Source organism: Mustela nivalis (assembly GCF_964662115.1).
Source record: "Mustela nivalis genome assembly, chromosome: 10".
NCBI classification, from domain to species: domain Eukaryota; kingdom Metazoa; phylum Chordata; class Mammalia; order Carnivora; family Mustelidae; genus Mustela; species Mustela nivalis.
In genome coordinates this window covers 25628797-25648786 of record NC_139029.1, presented here as the reverse complement: position 1 = coordinate 25648786, position 19990 = coordinate 25628797, and the positions used below count along the sequence as shown (strand labels likewise).

The window sequence follows — 19990 nt, the reverse complement described above, 5'->3', positions numbered from 1 at the left end:
TGCATCAGGCTCAGAGTGGCACACTGGGCATGGAGCCTGTTTAAGATTCTCTCCTTCTGGGACGCCTGGGTGGCTCAGTTGGTTAAGCAGCTGCCTTCGGCTCAGGTCATGATCCCAGTGTCCTGGGATCGAGTCCCACATCGGGCTCCTTGCTCCGCAGGGAGCCTGCTTCTCCCTCTGCCTCTGCCTTCCACTCTGTCTGCCTGTGCTCGCTCTCACTCTCTCTCTCTCTCTGACAAATAAATAAATAAAATCTTTAAAAAAAAAAAAAAAAAAAAAAAGATTCTCTCCTTCTCCCTCTGGTCCCTCTCCCCTACCTTCAACCCCCTTCTCATAGCCTCTCTCTCTACCTCTTTCAAAATAGGGGAAAAAAAAAAAATATATATATATATATACACACACACACACACATATATATATGTATGTATATATACACATACATTTTCTTTCCTCTAATTTGCTTTATTGTTAACAGTATAATATGTAATACATACAACAGACAAAGTATGTGTTAATCAACTATTTATGTTATCACTAAGGCTTCCAGTCAATAGTAGGGTGTTAGTGATTAAGTTTCAGGGGAGTCAAAAGTTAGAGGCAGGGGTGCCTGGCTGGTTCAGTCAGAAGAGTATGAGAATCTTGATCTTGGGGCTGTGAGTTCAAGCCCCACACTGGGTGTAGAGATTACTTAAATAAGGGGTACCTGGGTGGCTCAGTCGGTTAAGCGTCTGCCTTTGACTCAGGTCATGATCTTGGGATCCTGGGACTGAGTCCTACATTGGGCTCCCTGCTCAGTAGGGAGCCTCCTTCTCCCTCTCCCTGTGCTATTCCCCCTGCCTGTGCATTCTCTCGCTCTCTCCCTACTCTCTGTCAAATAAATAAAGTCTTTTAAAAATTATTTATTTATTTTTTAAAAACTAATAGGCAGCTTTTTTACTGTGGGGGGAACAGATGCCCCAACCCCACTGTTGTAAAAGGACCAACTACACATAAATGTGATAAAGCTGAATGTATAAATTAGGCACAGGAAGAGACTAACACCAGGAACAGAACGATTACAGCACTACAATGTAATAAAAGTTAAGTGAATTGGTTACTCTCTCAAAATATAGTATTCACTCTTCTTGTGTTGACATGAAATGATAAAATGCCTATGTGATGAGATGAAATGAGGTGAACAACAAGGCACTGCAATACAATGTTAAGCTACTACTGACCTCCCGACAATAGGGAGGATCGTGTGCTTCCGGATGGACCGCGGTTGACTGTGGGTAACTAAAACCACAGAAAGCAAAACCACAGATTTCGGGTGGGGGTGGACTACTGTGTTGGTTTTGTAATTCCCTCCCACTATACTCAATTTTTAATAAAGTCTTGTTTAAAAGTTACAACCTCGGGGGGCACCTGAATTGGTCAGTTAGTAGAGCATGTAACCCTTGACCTCAGGGTTGTAAATTCAAGCAGCACACTGGATGTGAAGATTGCTTAAAAAATCTTTTAAAAAGTCACAGCCTGGTCTCAACTGTGCTGGGTGGAATTAAGCAAAGATTCTATCTCTACATTCTGGCTGCTGGGCCAAGGAGGACCCATACCAACCAAGCTAGCATGACAACAGCAGAAACAATTAGAAAAAACCTCTCCCATGAAGGGAAAATACATTTCTTTTTTTTCTTTTTTCTTTTGAAAAGTATATTTCTAAGAGAAGAGTCAGAGCCCTAATGCAACCTGCTTCTTGCCACAGGAAGAGAATCTGAATAGCACCTATCTTAGCGAATTGAATAATTATTAAGGGAGCCAAATTGTTACCATATTGATGAACAGATTTTCATTTCTGAGAATAAATCAGTATCCAGTATACAGAATGAATGGGAGAGGAAACAACACAGATAGTGGGGGGAAGAGTTTTAAAGGCAAGGAAAGGGGCATCTGGGTGGCTCAGTGGCTTAAGCCTCTGCCTTTGGCTCAGGTAGTGATCTCAGGGTCCAGGGATCAGGCCCCGCATCAGGCTCTCTGCTTCTTCCTCTCTCTGCCTGCCTCTCTGCCTACTTATGATCTCTCTCTCTCTGTCAAATAAATAAATAAAGGCAATAAAATATAAATAAATAAAGGCAAGAAAAGTTAAGATGAAGCAAACAAAACGAGTACCATAATTAGGCTGGTGTTAGTAGAAATAAAATCTTAATCATATCTGAGGTAATCTCAGTAAGATTCACCAATTAAAACTGTATTGAGGGGCACCTGGGTGGCTCAGTGGGTTAAGGCCTCTGCCTTTGGCTCGGGTCATGATCCCAGGGTCCTGGGATCGAGCCCCACATTGGGCTCTCTGCTCAGCAGGGAGCCTGCTCCTCCCTCTCTCTCTGCCTGCCTCTCTGCCTACTTGTGATCTCTGTCTGTCAAAGAAATAAATAAAATCTTTAAAAAAAATAAAAACGTATTGATAAGGGAAAGAGAAGAAGCAAGATGACTCAGAAGTTTCTTTTTTTTTTTTTTTTTTTTTTTTTTTAAAGATTTTATTCATTTATTTGACAGACAGAGATCACAGGTAGACAGAGAGGCAGGCAGAGAGAGAGAGGAGGAAGCAGGCTCCCTGCTGAGCAGAGAGCCCGATGCGGGGCTCGATCCCAGGACCCTGGGATCATGACCTGAGCTGAAGGCAGAGGCTTTAACCCACTGAGCCACCCAGGCGCCCCGACTCAGAAGTTTCTAACATGGATGACTAGAAGACAGTAACTAAACACATCTGACAATACAGATTTTGAGTTTTAGACACACAAAAAAAGAAGCAAAGCAGAAAGGAAATCACAATGTATTTAATGGGTAGTTTTAAAGCAACTGTAGGAGATTACCCAAGAAAAACACAGGCCAAGGAAACAACACTTAATGGGCATGCAAAAAGAGTCAAAGATGACCGAAAAGAAGCAATTCAAGAGAAGAACCATGAGAATGACATCTTTATAAACAAGGGAGAAGTTTCAAGGAGGAACAGGCAATAGGGTCAGATGTCTAAGAGAAATCAAATAAAAGCTCTGAAAAGCATCCATTAGACTTGGTAATTATTAGGTCATTTCAGTGATGTTAAAGACAATTTCAGTGGGGAAACAGAAGGAAAAACCAGATGGGAGTTGAGGAAGAAGTATAAAAAACACAAGCAATAACAGTCTCAAAAACCCCCTCTAATTTCAAAAAGAATATCTCAGTTCAGACTATACTCTGTAACTACCACTTCCTACTACTGAAAGGTACCCAAGGCTTCTTGGGAGTTAATTCCAAGTCTGAGATAGTAACAAAAGCATAAGCCTAGGCCCATCCTTTTTGACCAAAAGGTAATAAACTTTCAAGGACCACTGAGTTAAATCAAAAGAATACAGAAAACTAAGTATTTTATTTTTTGATGCTTATATAAATGAAATAATTTTCTTGATTTCCTCTCAGGATTTCATTGCTAATGTGTGGAAATACACTGATTTTCGTGAGATTTTTTAAATCCAGAACTCTGCTGAACTTACCACCTCTCACGGGGTCTGCAGGGATGGGGGATGTTGGTGGATTTTTAAGGTTTTCTATATACATAATCATGTCATCTGCAGTAAGAGATACTTTTACTTCTTTCTTTCTAATTTGGATGTCATTTCTAACTTGCCTAACTGCTCTGGCTAAACTTCAAATACATTGATTAGAAGTACCAAAAGAGGGCATCCTGATCTAAGGGGAAAGCCTTGCAGTCTTTCACCATCAATATGATGTTAATTACAATTTTTCAAATATAGCTTTTATCATGTTGAGGAAGTTACCTTCTATTCCTAATTTATTAAATAAAGTCTGATGAAGTTTTTCAAATGTTTTTTCCTACATCAACTGAGATGATCATGTGAGGGTTTTTTTCATTCTATTAATACAGTGAATTACACTGATATTTAGGAAAAATTTAACCAAGGAGCTATAAGACTTGTACACTGAGACCTGGACAAAATATGGCTGAAAGAAATTTTAAAGGAGAGGAGTACCTGACTGGCTTAGTCAGCAGAGCGTGGCACTCTTGATATCAGGGAATTCTAGGCCCACGTTGGGGGTTAAGTTTACTTAATTAAAAAAAAAAAAAATTTAAAGGGCATAGCTAAAAGGAAAGATACCCTGCATTTGTTGACTAGAAGATTTAATAGTATCGAGATGACAATACTACCCAAGAGATTTATAAATTCAATTCAATCCCTAACAAAATCCCAACGGCATACTGTGTAGAAATAGGAAAAAAATCCTGAATTTCATATGGTATTTTAAGGGATGCCAAATAGCCAAAACAATCTTGAAAAGGAGAAACAAAGTTGGAGGACTCACACTTTCCAATTTCAAACTTCTACAAAGCTACAGTAATCATAACAGTGTAGTACAGGCACAAAGAGACATACAAACCACTGGAACAAAACTGAGAATCCAGAAATAAGCCCTTATATACATGGCTGTTATAGACTGAATGTTTCTGTCCCCAAAATTTACATGTTGAAGACTGAAACCCCAATGTTATGATATTTAAAGATAGGACCTTTGGGAGGTAAGTAGGGTTAGATGAGGTTATCAGGGTAGGGCTCTCATGACAGAATTAGTGCCCTCCTAATAAGAGAAACCACAGAGCTCACTCAATCTCTGAGAATACACAAAGAAGAGATTATGAGGGCACAAAGCAAAAATGGCAGCTGCCAACAAGCCAAATGAAATCTACCTCCTAAAACCTTAGTCTTAGACTTCCCATCCTCCAGGAATAGGAGAAATAAATTTCTATGGTTTAAGCCACCCAACTTATGCTATTTTGTTATAGCACACAAAGTGATTAATACAAAAGCCAAATGATTTTTGACAAGGGTGCCAACATCATTCAATGGGAAAAGAACAAACTTCAATATATAGTGCTGGAAAAACTGGATATCCACATACAAAAGAACAGAACTGAACACATACATTATACTATAAACAAAAGTTAACTATAAATGGATTAAAGACCTACATTAAAGGGGCGCCTGGGTGGCTCAGTGGGTTAAGCCTCTGCCTTCGGCCCAGGTCATGATCCCAGGGTCCTGGGATCGAGCCCCACATCGGGCTCTTTCCTTGGCGGGGAGCCTGCTTCCCTCTCTCTCTCTCTCTCTCTCTGCCTGCCTCTCCATCTGCTTGTAGTATCTCTCTGTCAAATAAATAAATAAAATCTTCAAAATATATAAGTAACTCCTATAACTCAGTAACAAAAAGACAACCCAATTAAAAAAGGGCAAAGGATTTAAAAACACATTTCTCCAAGGAAGATATATAAATGGCCAATAAGCACAAGAACAGATACTCACCATCAATAATGATTTAAAAATTACAAATCAAAACCACAATGAGATACTGCTTCACACCCACTAGGACAGCTATTATCAGAAAAAGAAAAAAAAAGAAAAAAGAACAAGCATTGAAGATGATATGGAGAAATCAGAACCCTTGTGCATTGCTAATACACCTCTGTGGAAAACAAACTGGGGATTCCTCAAAAAGATAAACATAAAAATCCCATTTATCCCAGCAAATCCATTTCTAGGTATATATCCAAAAGAAGTGAAAACATAGACTCAGATTATTGTACAGCACTGTTTATAGCAACATTTTTCATAATCGCCAAAAGATAAAAACAACTGTGCCTGCCAACAAATAAAAGGATAAATAAAATGTATTACCTACATACAATAAACTATTACTTAGCCATAAAAAAATGAAGTTCTGATATATTATGCTAAGTGAAATGAGTCAGACACCAAAGGTCAAACACTGTCTAATTCCACTTATGTGAAATATCTAGAATAGGCAAATTCATTGAGCTATAAAGTAAATTAAAGCATAACAGAAGCTAGAGAAAATAGTTATTCCTTAATGTGGACTGACTTTCTGTGCGGGATGAAAAAGACAGTGGTAGAAGCACCTGGGTGGTTCAGGTAGTTGAGCTTCCAACTCCTGGTTTCAGTTCAGGTCTTGATTTCAGGGTCCTGAGATCAAGCCCTGAGTCAGGATGAAGCTCCACACAGAGTCAGCTTGAGATTCTCTCCCTCTCTCTCTCCTTCCACCCCTCCCCACACTCACTCTCTCTAAAATAAATAAAATCTTTTAAAAAACAGAAAGAAAAGACAGTGGTAATACTTGTACAACACTATTAAAATGTACTTAATTCCACTGAGTTACACACTTTTAATAATTAAAATGGTAAATTCTAGGGGCACCTGGGTGGCTCAGTGGGTTAAAGCCGCTGCCTTCAGTTCAGGTCATGATCCCAGGACCCTGGGATCAAGCCCCGAATTGGGCTCTTTGCTCCTGCTTCTTCCTCTCTCTCTGCCTACTTGACTTTCTGTCAAATAAATAAATAAAATCTTTTTTAAAAAAAAATAAGTAAAAATAAATAAATAAAAGAATAAAATGGTATATTTTATGTCATGTGTATTTAAACACATTTTAAAAATTTAAGGTAACTTTTTAAAAAAGATTTTATTTATTTATTTCACAGAGAGAGATCACAAGTAGGCAGAGAGGCAGACAGAAGAGGAGGGAGAAGCAGGCTCCTTGCTGAGCAGAGAGGCTGATGCGGGGCTCGATCCCTGGACCCTGAGACCATGACCTAAGCTGAAGACAGAGGCTTAACCCACTGAGCCACCCAGGCACCCCTAAGGTAACTTTTAATATAATTTTTTTAAAACATTCAGGTGCTAACCTTAAAGACTTGTTGTACGTTGAACTGTGGCCCCCAAAGATATGTCCTCCCAGGTACCCAGAATGTCATCTTTGGAGATGTAATCAGCGCAGGGATCTTGAAATGAGATGACCCTGGATTAGGGTAGGCCCTAATTCTCCTTAGAAAAGACAAAAACACAGAGAAGGTCATGTGAAAGCAGAGGTAAAAACTGGGAGTTAATGCTGCCACAAATCAAGGAACCTAAGGCCACCAGAAGCTGAAAGAGACACAAAGAAGGTTCTTTCCTAGAGCCTTCAGATAGAGGATAGCCTTGCTGACCCCTTGATTTTGGAGTTCTAGCCTCCAGAACTATGAGAGAATAAATTTCTGTTGTTTTCAGCCACCAAGTCTGTGGTGAGTTCTTACAGCAAACCTAGTAAACTAATACAGATTTTGGTACTTGGAAATGGTAGGTTGTGGTAATAAATACCTAAAAATATGGAAAAAGATTTGGAACTGGATGGGTAGATGCTGGATGAATTTTTTTTTTTTAAGATTTTATTTATTTATTTGACAGACAGAGATCACAAGTAGGCAGAGAGGCAGACAGAGAGAGGAAGGGAAGCAGGCTCCCCACTGTGCAGAGAGCCCGACATGGGGCTCGATCCCAGGACCCTGGGATCATGACCCGAGCCGAAGGCAGAGGCTTTAACCCACTGAGCCACCCAGGTGCCCCGATGCTGGATGAATTTTAGGAAGCATACATGCTTCTGTCAGACAATCTGTCAACTATCAAAAAAAAGGGAGGGGGTGTGACTGGGTGGCTCAGTCGGTTAAAGCATCCCACTCTTGATCTCAGCTCAGGTCTTGATCTCAGGGTCATGAGTTCAAGCCCCAGGCTGGGCTCTACACCCGGCGTGGAGCCTACTTAAAAAAATAACAAGAGAGCAGCGTGATAGAAAAAAAATCTAGATTGCCTTCAAGAGATGGTTGGTACAAATATAAGTATTAAAGACAATTCTGGTGGGGGCACCTAGGTGGCTCAACGGGTTGAGCCTCTGTCTTCAGCTCGGGTCATGATCCCAGAGTCCTGGGATTGAGCCCATGTCAGGCTCTGTGCTCAGTGGGGAGCATGCCTCACCACCCCCTCTGCCAACCTCTCTGCCTACTTGTGATCTCTCTATGTCAAATAAATAAATAAAATCTTAAAAAAAAAAATTAAAGACAATTCTGGTAGTTTCACAAGGAAGTGAGGAACAAGAAGAGAAAGTTTTTAACATCTTAACACATATATACCATGAACAAAATGTTGAGAAAAATCTGATTGTTAAAGATGGTTCTGGTGAGATGTTAGAAGGAAAAATAGAAGGAAACGAAGAATATTGGGAACTAGAAGGTAATCATTATAAAGTAGCAGAAAACTTGACAGAACTGTGTTCTATACTGGGTAGGAAGCAGAACTTGGAAGCAATGAATTTAGATATTTACTAAGATTTCTAAGCAAAGTGTTGAAAGCACAACCTGGTTTCTTTTTGTTGCTAAGAGTAAAAAGGAAGACCCAAGAGATAAATTGAGAAAATATTAAGCAAAAAGGAAACAATTCTTGATGACTTGGGAGGTTCTCAGCCCATCTCAGAGGATATGAAAATTATGAAATTCACCATTAGAAATGTGCTCTAGAGAAAGGGCCAAGGATATAGCTAGACAACTATTTGCTGAAGATATCAGATGTATGACTCATGTGTCCAATCAGTCACCTCAATTTAAATCAGGAATAAAGACTGGGTTATCCAGATCCACGAAGAACCCTCTTGTCTAATTGTATGGACCCCCTTTACATAGAAGACTCAAGGTTTGTGAACACATTTTTTTAAAGACTTTATTTATTTGACAGAGAGAAATACAGCAAGAGAGGAAACACAAGCAGAGGGAGAGGGAGAAGCAGGCTTCCTTCCCCCCAAGCAGGGAGCCTGATGCGGAGCTCAATCCCAGGACCCTGGGATCATGACCTGAGCCAAAGGCAGATGCCCAATGACTGAGCCACCTAGGTGCCCTAGTGTGTGAACATAGTATACTAACAAAAACACTACCAGCCTATACTTCAAAGAACAGATAAGACAAAAATGAAAAAAAAAAATCTGGAATTCTGTTGGCAGGAAAGAGCTAATAAAGCTACTCATGTGTGAACATGTGCTATCCTTCAAAGAAAAAGAAAGGTCCACAGAAGTAGAAGTCAGAGAAGTAGACTCAAAGCAGGGGTCTACACTGTTTCAGTAAACCCAGAAGGCAGAAGATCAAGCCAGAGAGAATTTTTCTCAGGTCCTGAAACCTAAGGAAATTGGTCCAGCTGGGTTTTGGACTTAAGTGGGACCAGTGATCCCTTTATTCCTTCCATTTCCTTCCTTTTGTAATGGGAATGTCTATCCCATGCCTGACCCAGGATTGTATCAAGAAAGCAGAATATTGGGGCAACTGGGTGGCTCAGTGGGTTGAAGTCTCTGCCTTCGGCTCCGGTCATGATCCCGGGGTCCTGGGATTGAGCCCCGAATTGGGCTCTCTGCTCGGCGGGGAACCTGCTTCCTCCTCTCTCTCTGCCTACTTGTGATCTCTGTTTGTCAAATAAATAAGATCTTTAAAAAAAAAAAAAGAAAGAAAGCAGAAAATTTGTTTTCTGGTTTCACAGGAATACAGATGAAGAATTTTATCCCAGATGGGTCATACCCAGAATCACACTCGTCCTGGGATCGAGCCCCAAGTCAGGCTCTCTGCTCAGCCAGAAGCTTGCTTCCTCCTCTCTCCTGCCTACCTCTCTGCCTACTTGTCATCTCTGTCTGTCATATAAATAAATAAAATCTTCAAAAAAAAAAAAAAAAAGAATTCATGCTATAAGGGGTTGAGACTTTGGGGGATGCTGGGATAGAGATGAATGTATTTTGTATATGGGATGGATGTCAAGTTTGAGGGACAAGAAGGTGGACTGTAGTGGCTTGAATTGTGGCCCCTAAAAGACATATGCATTCAGAAGCTCAGATTGTGAGGAGAATAGGTCTTCACAGATGTAATTAAGGTAAACATGTTGAGACAAGATCATCCAGGATTAGGCTGGACCCTAAATCCAATGAAGACATCCCTAAAAGAGACAGAAAAGAAAACACAGAAGGCCATGGGAAGAGGGAGGCAGACTGGAGTTATGCTTAAACAAATCAAGGAATATAAATCAAACCACCAGAAGCTTCCAGAATCCTTCCAAAAGCTGGATGAAGGAAAAACTCTTCCTTAGAGCCTTCAGAGAGAAGCTGGGCCTACTGACACCTTGATATCCAGCATCCAGAAATGAGAGAGAATAAATTTCTGCCATATTAAGCCAGCAAACTGGTAGTAATCTGTTATGGATTACACATGGATAACATATGGATGTTATGTTAGGATTCTAATACAGATAGCCATTAATAAAAAAATGAGACAAATTTAAACATCAAAAAGAATACTGACCACAACACACTTAAATATAGCAAACATATTAAAATCTATGTCTTGGGACGCCTGGGTGGCTCAGTTGGTTAAGCCTTCGGCTCAGGTCATGATCCCAGCGTCCTGGGATCGAGTCCCATATCGGGCTCCTTGCTCCGCAGGGAGCCTGCTTCTCCGTCTGACTCTGCCTTCCACTCTGTCTGCCTGTGCTCGCTCTGGCTCGCTCTCTCTGACAAATAAATAAAATCTTTAAAAAATAATAATAATAAAAATAAATAAAATCTATGTCTTGGGGCGCCTGAGTGGCTCAGTGGGTTGGGCCGCTGCCTTCGGCTCGGGTCATGATCTCAGGGTCCTGGGATCGAGTCCCGCATCGGGCTCTCTGCTCAGCAGGGAGCCTGCTTTCCTCTCTCTCTCTCTCTCTCTCTGCCTGCCTCTCCGCCTACTTGTGGTCTCTCTCTGTCAAATAAATAAATAAAATCTTTAAAAAAAAAAAAAAGAAAAAGAAAATCTATGTCTTCATAATGATATCACCTCCCAGGCCTCGCCTTTAGGATTTGCTCTGGCATCGATTCATTTTTCTGAAAGTTGATAAATAAAGGAGAAAAAATAAGCATTCACTCTCTGCTTCTCCTTAAAAATATTACAGGGTGACCAAATAACTGATAAAGAAATTCTTTACAGAAGAATTCCAGTGAATAACATATGTTAAAAAAAAAAAAAAAATCACTCCTCTAATGAAATCAAAGACCTAGGAGAATCATCTATGACTGATAATTCATTACGTGAGATGTTAAGAAACTATAATGTTTAGGGGTGCCTGGGTGGCTCAATGGGTTAAAGCCTCTGCCTTCGGGTCAGGTCATGATCTCAGGGTTCCTGGATCGAGCCCCAAATCAGGCTCTCTGCTCAGGAGCAAGCCTGCTTCCCTTCCTCTCTCTCTGCCTGCCTTTCTGCCTACTTGTGATCTCTTTCAAATAAATAAATAAAATCTTTAAAAAACAAAAAACTATAATGTTTAGATCCCCTGAACAGAATGTAAATTGACCAATTTTAGTAACACTAAAAGTGTGCCTCCTGGAATAATGCAGCAAGAATTCACTGTCTACTAGCATCATCTAATAGGGTGACTATATATCCTAATTTGTCCAGACAGTCCCAGTTTATGGCTATTACCCCACTGTAAACAGCACACCCTTTTATTCTTAAAACTGATTGGAAATAAATTATATATAACTCTATTCATGAATTTTTCTTCCTTTTTTTGTTACGAATTTTTCTTTCTTAAAGAAACTGAACCTAAATCTCATAAAGCTCTACCAATTCAAGTTCTCAATCTTGACTACAGAACTAAATCATTGATGCCTAAAATCCAGCCATAAATTCTCATTTCATGAATCTGAAATGTAACCTGAGAATCAGGATATTTAAAAGCTCTCCAGGTAATTCTCAAGTTTCAGCCAAAGTTGAGAACTGCTCTATATGTATCTACTAATTTGAGGGAAATATGAAGGGTAATTGAACATGTTAAAACACCAAAAGAATTCAAGCAGCCAAATCCAGAATGTGGGAAATTCTCCCAAACAAATGACCTAGTTTTTTCAACAGAGATAGCATGGGAAAAAGTACAGGGTGTATACAGTAGGGAGGGCAATAGTTGAAGTTAAGAGAAATTTAAGAGGCAGATAAACCAAAATGGCAAATCTTATTTGGATAGTGATTTAAACAAACTGACTGTAAAAAAAAAATTTTTAGAGAATCAAAGAAATCTGAACAGACTGGATTAAGGAACTCTTAACTTTATTAGGTATGGTATTGGAGTTGTTTAGTTTTAATTCTCAATTAGAAATACATGCCCAAGTATGTATAGATTAAATGATGTCACACCTGAGATTTCTTTAAAATTATTTTGACCAAGTGCTCACTTCAGAAGCATATATACTAAAATTATTTTGACCAAAAAAAAAAGTTGGATGAGAGAGGAATAGCAAAATGTTGAGAACTGTTCAGCTGTCAAAGCTGGGTAAGAGGAATATGCAGTTTCACTGTACCAATCTGTATTTTATATTCTATTAGTATCAAATTATGAAACAATAAAAATGGGTTTTTAATTTTTGTTTATAAATATACAGTATGTATTTCTATGTGTACATATATATATCACATTTAAATTTATAAAACAACAAGTTAGGAGATGTAAAGAAAGATGAACACATGATCCTTAACCTCAAAGAGTAGAAGGTAGACCATGTGGGATAGAAAAGGTTTGCTCAGGTATCATCTTTGGTGAAAAGCAGGAAGGTAGCTAACACAAGCTTCCAGGAGGCCAGAAAGATAGGAATGAAATCAAAGTAATATTATGCATATTCCCTAAGCATAAATGGGTGTGGGTGTTATTATCCCAATATTACTAAATACTAGAGACTGTACCATAACCTGACTTTGAAAAACCCATGCTCTATTACGTTCAGCTATTTGAAAATGCATTCTTGGCTCTTTAAGGAAGACACAGTCATAGCTACAAGAAAGCTTCTGGGTGCTCCGCTTCTGTTCCTCACTCACCACAGCTTGCTCTCTCCAAGGAACAAGTCCATCAGAAAGCTGCGCTGCAGACAGGGCTTTTAAAGACACCAGGAGACACCCGTGGAAACAGAGGCGGAATTCAACAAATTAGAATTACTCTAACCAGCACAATGTAAAATCTTTGGAGAAGGTATCTGCAACTAGATCAGAGGGACAAAGAAGAATCTCAAAGTATAAGGACAACTTTGGATGCCTACCACGACTCTGAAAATCACTACAAGGAAAACTCCTTGTAGTGAAGGTTCTAAAATTTGGGATCATTTTCAGATGAGGATCCACAAGCAACTCACTGACTTGCACCGTCCTTTTGAGATTACTAAAGCAAATTACGTTCATCACTACTAAGCCAGGAGTTGAGGCTGAAGTCACCATTGCACATGCTTATGTCAACCTTTATAATAAACTGATTACAGTTGTTCAAAAAAATTAAAAAAAGAAAATGCATTTTTTATAAGTCAAATGGTCAAGTATTAGCAATTTTATATGGTTCAACCTAATACTATGCTATAATGCTTTCCTTTCTCTTTCCGTTGCTAAAATAATTACATAATTAATGCACAGTAAAATAATCAGAATATTTAAAAGAAACATCAGTCTTCCTTAAAGAGTGGTCAGTTTCCTAATACAGAATTGAAAATATTCACTAAATATCCATAAAATTGCAATTTTACATTTATCTCCTTAAATAGCCTTTAGTAAATTAGGAAATCATTCTATTTTCAAAGGAAGCACAAACTTTATCTTTAAAATAAATAATAGCTTTAAAATATTTAGTGTATACTTTCTTAAAAATAAACCTCTGAGTTGTGAAGATGTTTTAAGGTTATCTCAAACTAGAATGGATTTCGATGCATCCTAAGAATTTACACCTCAATTTAAGTATGATTCCACTGATTTTAACCACCAAAAATCCCAGATAATTCAGTACCTAGACTATTATTTTATATATTACATACATGTTACATACGATTAACACATTAACTTTTATGTTATTATAATGAATTCTAATCTACTATCAAACAGTATAATTTTTCAGTAATACCTGATACTGGTTTAGCCTATTATATTATGACCTTGAGCAAAAAGAAAATCTCTGAACCTCAGTTTCCTAATGGGACAGTAATAGTGATCACTGTTTATGGAATTAATGAGGATTGGAGGATATATTACACATAAAATAATTAAAATAATGACTAAAACTTAAATGCTTATAAATATCAAGTATTACTTTATTTACAGAAACCTCTGCTAGTTATAACATGGGTACCATGAAAATAATTCAGAATCATCTACGCTAGAATGGCCTTTTCAAATGCTCTCTACAAAGCCAATGCATTCAAGTAGATGCTTTACACTGTGTACATGTGAGCTGCAAATATTTTTAGTATGTACCACTGTGCTTTTTAAGTAACACATTTAGTGAAAAGAGAAAAGATTAAAAGTTCATCAAGGAATTAAGAGGGATCAACCTTTTGCAATTATTTTATTATAAAATATTAAAATAACAGAAACCCAGAACAAAACAACTCCATAATCCCATCACATGATAAAAATCAATGTTTTCATTTGTTCATGTTGTTATTCCTTACCTACATGCAGGTTCACTCTTTACATATTTACAATAATAATATGGATAACACTTTATAGCCTATATTTTCACGTATACCATGACTGTTTTTCCATTTTGCAAAAAATTTTCCCTACTCTCTTTCCTTCTTTATCCCCACCCCTTGAAGGTAATCAACAGTAACATGTAGCCTGACATGTAGCCTCCACAACTTTCTCCAAGCTCATACATATACAAGTATAGACACATATGTGGGGAAGGGAAAATGGTCAATTTTTACAAAAATGGAAGCATACTACTTATACATATGCTTATCTTTCTTTTAAGCATACCAAACACATATGCCTCAAATTTAATATACAGACAAGTCTGAGTGGATACAACTTACTAGACCATGTAATAACATATACACTTACCAAAGTCATCATTCTGTATGTAAACTTTGAAAAGATACAGGAATTTCACAAAAAAATATGGCCACTAGATTTAGTTAGATCTCATGCATGCTTCGTAAGTTTATTTTAATAGCCATGTGTAAAATAATTCCACTATTTACAAGCCTAACTAATGAATTTTAAAACTTACATTAGAAAATAAAAATTCTATAATCTTAAAATTCATAAATATCTCAAAAATATCCTAACTTTAAAGAAAGACTATGTGTGTATGAACTTCATATGAACTTGGTTTTTAGCACAGATGATTGATGGATATGGTGCTGACCCACCCACATAATTAGCTTCCCCAAGTTCAAAAACTGAAAGACTGGCATTCCAATATAGTCAGAATACAATCAAATCAACCTTATCTAATGAATACCTATTGTTCTAAATGCCCACAAGCATAAAAAACAGCCAGCAGTCCTACACAGAATTTAAGATCAACTCAAGTCGTAAAATACACTTTCCCATCTAACCATAATCCAGAACAATCAGAAGATCCCTAAATCTGAATCCACAGGAGACAATTTTGGAGTATAAAAGATGCTATGTAAGATTTACTGAAGCAACCAAAATTACAAAGCAAGTAACCCGGTACCCAAGCCCTAGAACCTCTACTTGAACAGGTGAACTTTCTTAACCAAATATCAATGTAAGTCTTTTTGAGTTCCTATTACATGGAAGTTATAGGTTTTGGAGATGCAAAAAAGCAGGAGAGGCAGAATAAATTATCTAAGATGATCATAAATATCACAACGTAATACATAGCATACAGTTCAACAACTGGCATATGTGCTCAAAAACTTTTTGTGACTAATGATTATACAGGTCAATGCAGCTAAGCATCACAAATACAACACTATGTCATTCATCAATACTATTTAGATTAAATAACCTAAACTTATTATCTAGGCCTATGTACTTTTTTAGCTGCATCAAAGCAGTCAAATTACTTAAAAAGATATTGTTCTTTTGTACATAGTCCCCACTAATCTGTTTAGAATATATACACATATGGAATCCATGAGTTTAGCACATATCAAAGAAATGAGGGGAGAAAAAAAGCATGTGTACCATGTGTACAGTTCAGGATAACCCTACTGAACATTCTAACCAAATATCAAAAACAAAACGGAGGCACACCTGTCTGGTAGAGCATGCTACTCTTGACCAAGGGTTGTAGTTCAAGCCCCACACTGGGTATAGACATTACTTAAAAAAAAAAATTCATGAAATAAAATAAAATAACTTAAAAAATGGATTATGGAGCCTAAACGTTAATGAATGTAACCTTCTTCCACAATGAAATTGGTAAAATAATGGGAAAAATCTGTAGAAGAGTTATCTATATATTACATATTAAAAAATAATGGTTTAGGGGCGCCTGGGTGGCTCAGTGGGTTGGGCCTTCGGCTCAGGTCATGATCTCAGGGTCCTGGGATCGAGTCCCGCATCGGGCTCTCTGCTCGACAGGGAGCCTGCTTCCTCCTCTCTCTCTCTGCCTGCCTCTCTGCCTACTTGTGATCTCTCTCTGTCAAATAAAAAAAAAAAAAAAAAAAAAAAAAAATAATGGTTTAGATTACTACCAGTGTGGCACCTTTAAAGTATATTAGAAGAAAAAGAAGTATTTAAAATCTAGATGAATTTGTTACCAACCTGCTTAGATGTTTTCCAGAACATTCCATTTTATAAGATGAATGATAATAGCATTAGTAGCAACTGGATTCAGAGATCTCCTTGAATGAACATTACACAGCTAAAGTAATTCATCCTATGTATTTTAACTGGCTGACCACATGCCATGTGCCTTTCCTCAAATGAGGATCCAGTTTAAACTGACTCAGAGCTTGAAGAGTAATTTAAAATTTCAAGACATGTGCATTCCATACCCAATATTTATATTAAATGAACTATTTAATATACTATCATACAACATATCTTGTTCTAGCTACGACTAATTTTTACATAAGGAAGATTTAAACTTCTATATACCTAAGACTATCAACATTAAATTTTAATTGCTCCAAATACAATGAAAGACATTATAAAATAACTGATTATGGATAAAAGGCTACATATATGAGTAAATACATTATAAAACCAATAAAATGTTAATAGTTGAATCTAGCCAGTAAGTATACGAACGGTCTCTGTAAATTCTTTCAGTTTTGCTGTATAACTGAAAATACTTCAGAATAAACTGTTGGAAAAAAACTATTTGACATTTCTCTGGTTATTTATAATTTAAGTTTTGTTTTGTTTTGTTTTAGGTAGGCATGGAGCCCAATGCGGGGCCTGAATTCAAGACCCTGGAATCAAGACCTGAGCTGAGATCAAGATCTTATGCTTAACCAACTGAGCCACCCAGGTGCCCCTATAATTTAGGGTTTTAACGGGAGACACAGAGATTGACATCGGACACAAGCATTGTAGTTGGGACAAACCTGAATTCAAATCCCAGATAACCTCTTAAAGAGCTATCTGACCGTAAGTATAATTACTTAAACTTTCTACGCCCACATTTCTTCATCTGCAAAATGGGTTTTACAAAGCTAAGGCAAAGTTAAATTCCTCCTATAAAGCACAGTGCCAGGCACATAGTAAGCACTCAAAATGTAATTCATTATGAGATTGCTAATTCTATGCTAAATCATAAAGGCATTGTCAGTAAAAATTAAGTAGTAATTTTTTACGTGGTTGGCTTAACACTAATTTGATCATTTTGTGACCATTCCCCAAAGGAAGACTCCTAATAGGAAACTCATTGCTCAACATGCTAAGGTTTGGGAGGGTGGGGAGGAAATATTTTTTAAAAATCTGAAAAATATTTCCCAATCGATAGTACAGTATTGATCTCCGTCTGAAAAAAAAAATCATTCAGAATTAAATAAGAAAAGTTTCAAGACAAACTTTAAAAGGCATTCAATAACTCTCATGTACAACTGGCTTCACCTCTGCAGGTTGGTTGGGTACACCCTTGTGATGACAAAACTTGTCATAACGTTCTTAATTGTTGGTAAAGAGGCTAGACTAGAACACGACATTTAGAGTTGCCAAAATCTAAATGAGGGCATGCCAACAACCCCACTTCTTCACAGGTAAGAGCACCACCTCCACCTTGGTCTGATAACGGTTATGGGGGGAGGGGAAAGGAGGTAGGAAAATGAATTCGCGATGGTGTTACTTAAGAACCCTCCAGGTTATTCCTCTTGAGACCTGTCCACGACTTATTCCCGCCACTACCACCCCCACCTGACCTCTCCCCAGTTAAACTTCCAGACTCTGATTTACTGAAGATGCACTTAAGAATATGACACCTTCCCTCCCTTGGCCCACATAAGCCACCCCCAGTGCCAGAAAAATTTTTTTTAAAAAAAGAAAAATAAAGCAAACAACAACCCCCGCCCCTCCCCCTCCTAACCAGCAGCAAATCTTTGTCCCACCTGCCGAAGGACCACTCTCCAGCGCGCTCCATACCCAAGGTTGCCTCAGTCCTGCCCGCAACCTCTCCCCAACCGGGCCTCAGCGACCCCTCCACGAGCCTGCGCCTGGCCCATTCCCGGCCCCGGGACGCGACTCCCGCCCCGCCCCCCGCCGCCCGCCGCCCGAGTTCTGCCTCACCTCACCTACCCTCTTTCGGGGGCCGGACTCCACCTCTCTCTCCGCCATGTTGGGCCCCGCTCGGAACCGCTGCGGCTCCCGGCGCGGTGGCGGCGGAACCTCTCGGGCCCCCGGCCCCCGCCCACACTGCAGGCACGGCCGCCTCGCGGCAGCTTCCCCGGACCCAGCCGGGCCTGGCGCTCAGAGTGAGGAGGGGGCGGATGCCGCGCGCCGGGTCGGAGATGTAGAGATCCCACGGGTGCGCGCGTGGGCGGTAGGGCCTGCCCGGGAAAGGGGGGGGCCGGGACTCGGGGGGTTAATGGCCTCCAAGGGGCCCCGTGAGTAGGATTATTTTCTCTCAGAGAAATTCCTCCGCCTGCGGTTTCTTAAAGGGATCACTAAACCAGCCCCTTGCGCGCGCCCCAGATGCGCAGGCGCACCTTAAGCCCCTCCTTCCTTTCCCACCAAGCCCCCGGTCCTGAGCGTGCGCGGTGAGTGGCCAAGGGTAGGCCAAATCCTGCAAGTCTCTTTGCTGCCAGCAGCTGCTCCCACCACTCAACTATGGCCGCTGCCTTAAAGGGACCATGACGCAGTGATGAGGGAGAAATGAAAGAAATTGATGAAATGACTATCTGGAGAATTGGGTGAAATGTCAATGAGGGGTCCAGATCATCAACTTACACCTGACTGCGGCGATGCCATTGAGCTGAAGATCTCAGTGGACCTCTGAACATGAAGAGAATCCCAACCAATACGGGAACAAGCCAGTCAACTCAAGGAGACCCAACTCCTTCCGTTACATAGCCCAATCTGAAGCACGGGCCGTAGAATATTAAGGGCCAATTCTGACAGCCTAACCTCAAAATCAGATCCTGTAATGATTTTGAAGACCAAACCAACAACTGGAGATAATTTCCTCGATAGTAATTTGTCTTTAGACTACCTAAATCGAAAAGAATCTCAGAAAGCATCTACTCCAATGCTCCCAATGGTAAAATTGCTGTCTGGTCCAGAAAAGTAATTTGCCTCAAGGCGCCTGAATGCTCGTGTGAATTTAGAATCAAGATTTGAGCAACAGCCTTCCGGGATTTTCAATGTACCAACCTGTCTTCAAAGCAAAATATAAATCAATTTTCATCTAGAAGATCAGAAATGGTAGTTCCATGATACTTCAAGAATATTGTAATTCTCCTCTGAAGACGTGTGATGATTCGCAGATAATTGTGTGTCCTCATTCACCTCCATTCAAGGAGCTTTGAGACTCTGGCTTAAAGGATGATCATCTTATTTCCAAGCAGAAAACTGGGAAATAAATTTGGGTCTGTCTTGCCCTAAAATGGAAGCTGAGGAAGACTGTCGAGAATAAGGGCTTGATTTATTCCTCTTCATACCTTCCAGTTCCTTAGCCTCAGGTGGAGAAAAATTGTTCTAATGGAGTTCATAATGATAGCTTAAAGACAATCAAGTAAGAAAGACAAAGAAGCTGCCTCTTGAAGGTCATTCCCCCACAGTAAGAAACATTCAAATGCAAATGAGAAACTCCTAAAATCACTGGCTAATGAGAGGTAATTTATGACTTTTGTGTGTCACTTGGTAGCTGTTTGGAAACTGAAAAGTTTCCTAACCCATCACATTTTGCTGGAA

At 39.2% G+C, this 19990-nt stretch overlaps 1 protein-coding gene, 1 long non-coding RNA gene and 1 pseudogene across 12 annotated transcripts in view; 2 read left to right on the top strand and 1 right to left on the bottom strand.

The window, feature by feature from the left end:
* The window catches only part of ZMYM4 (zinc finger MYM-type containing 4), a 150206-nt gene extending 131334 nt beyond the window's left edge, over positions 1-18872 (bottom strand). For 2 of the 10 annotated variants that reach the window (XM_082686839.1, XM_082686836.1), the window contains exon 1: positions 18368-18479. Coding sequence is in view for 2 of the 10 variants with exons in the window: in XM_082686830.1 (XP_082542956.1) it covers positions 18368-18415 (48 nt within the window). In the remaining 8 variants the exon portion in view is untranslated. The other 8 variants (XM_082686833.1, XM_082686834.1, XM_082686831.1 and 5 more) reach the window with 8 other exon arrangements.
* Positions 346-5203, top strand: LOC309843192. Its single transcript, XR_014300001.1, has 2 exons — positions 346-2471; positions 2698-5203. It is a non-coding gene; the product is annotated as an uncharacterized lncRNA (long non-coding RNA).
* Positions 8033-13290, top strand: LOC309842468 (small ribosomal subunit protein uS10 pseudogene; annotated as a pseudogene). Its single transcript has 2 exons — positions 8033-8081; positions 12724-13290. The product of its transcript is annotated as a small ribosomal subunit protein uS10 pseudogene (transcript).
* Positions 18873-19990: the final 1118 nt, after the last annotated feature.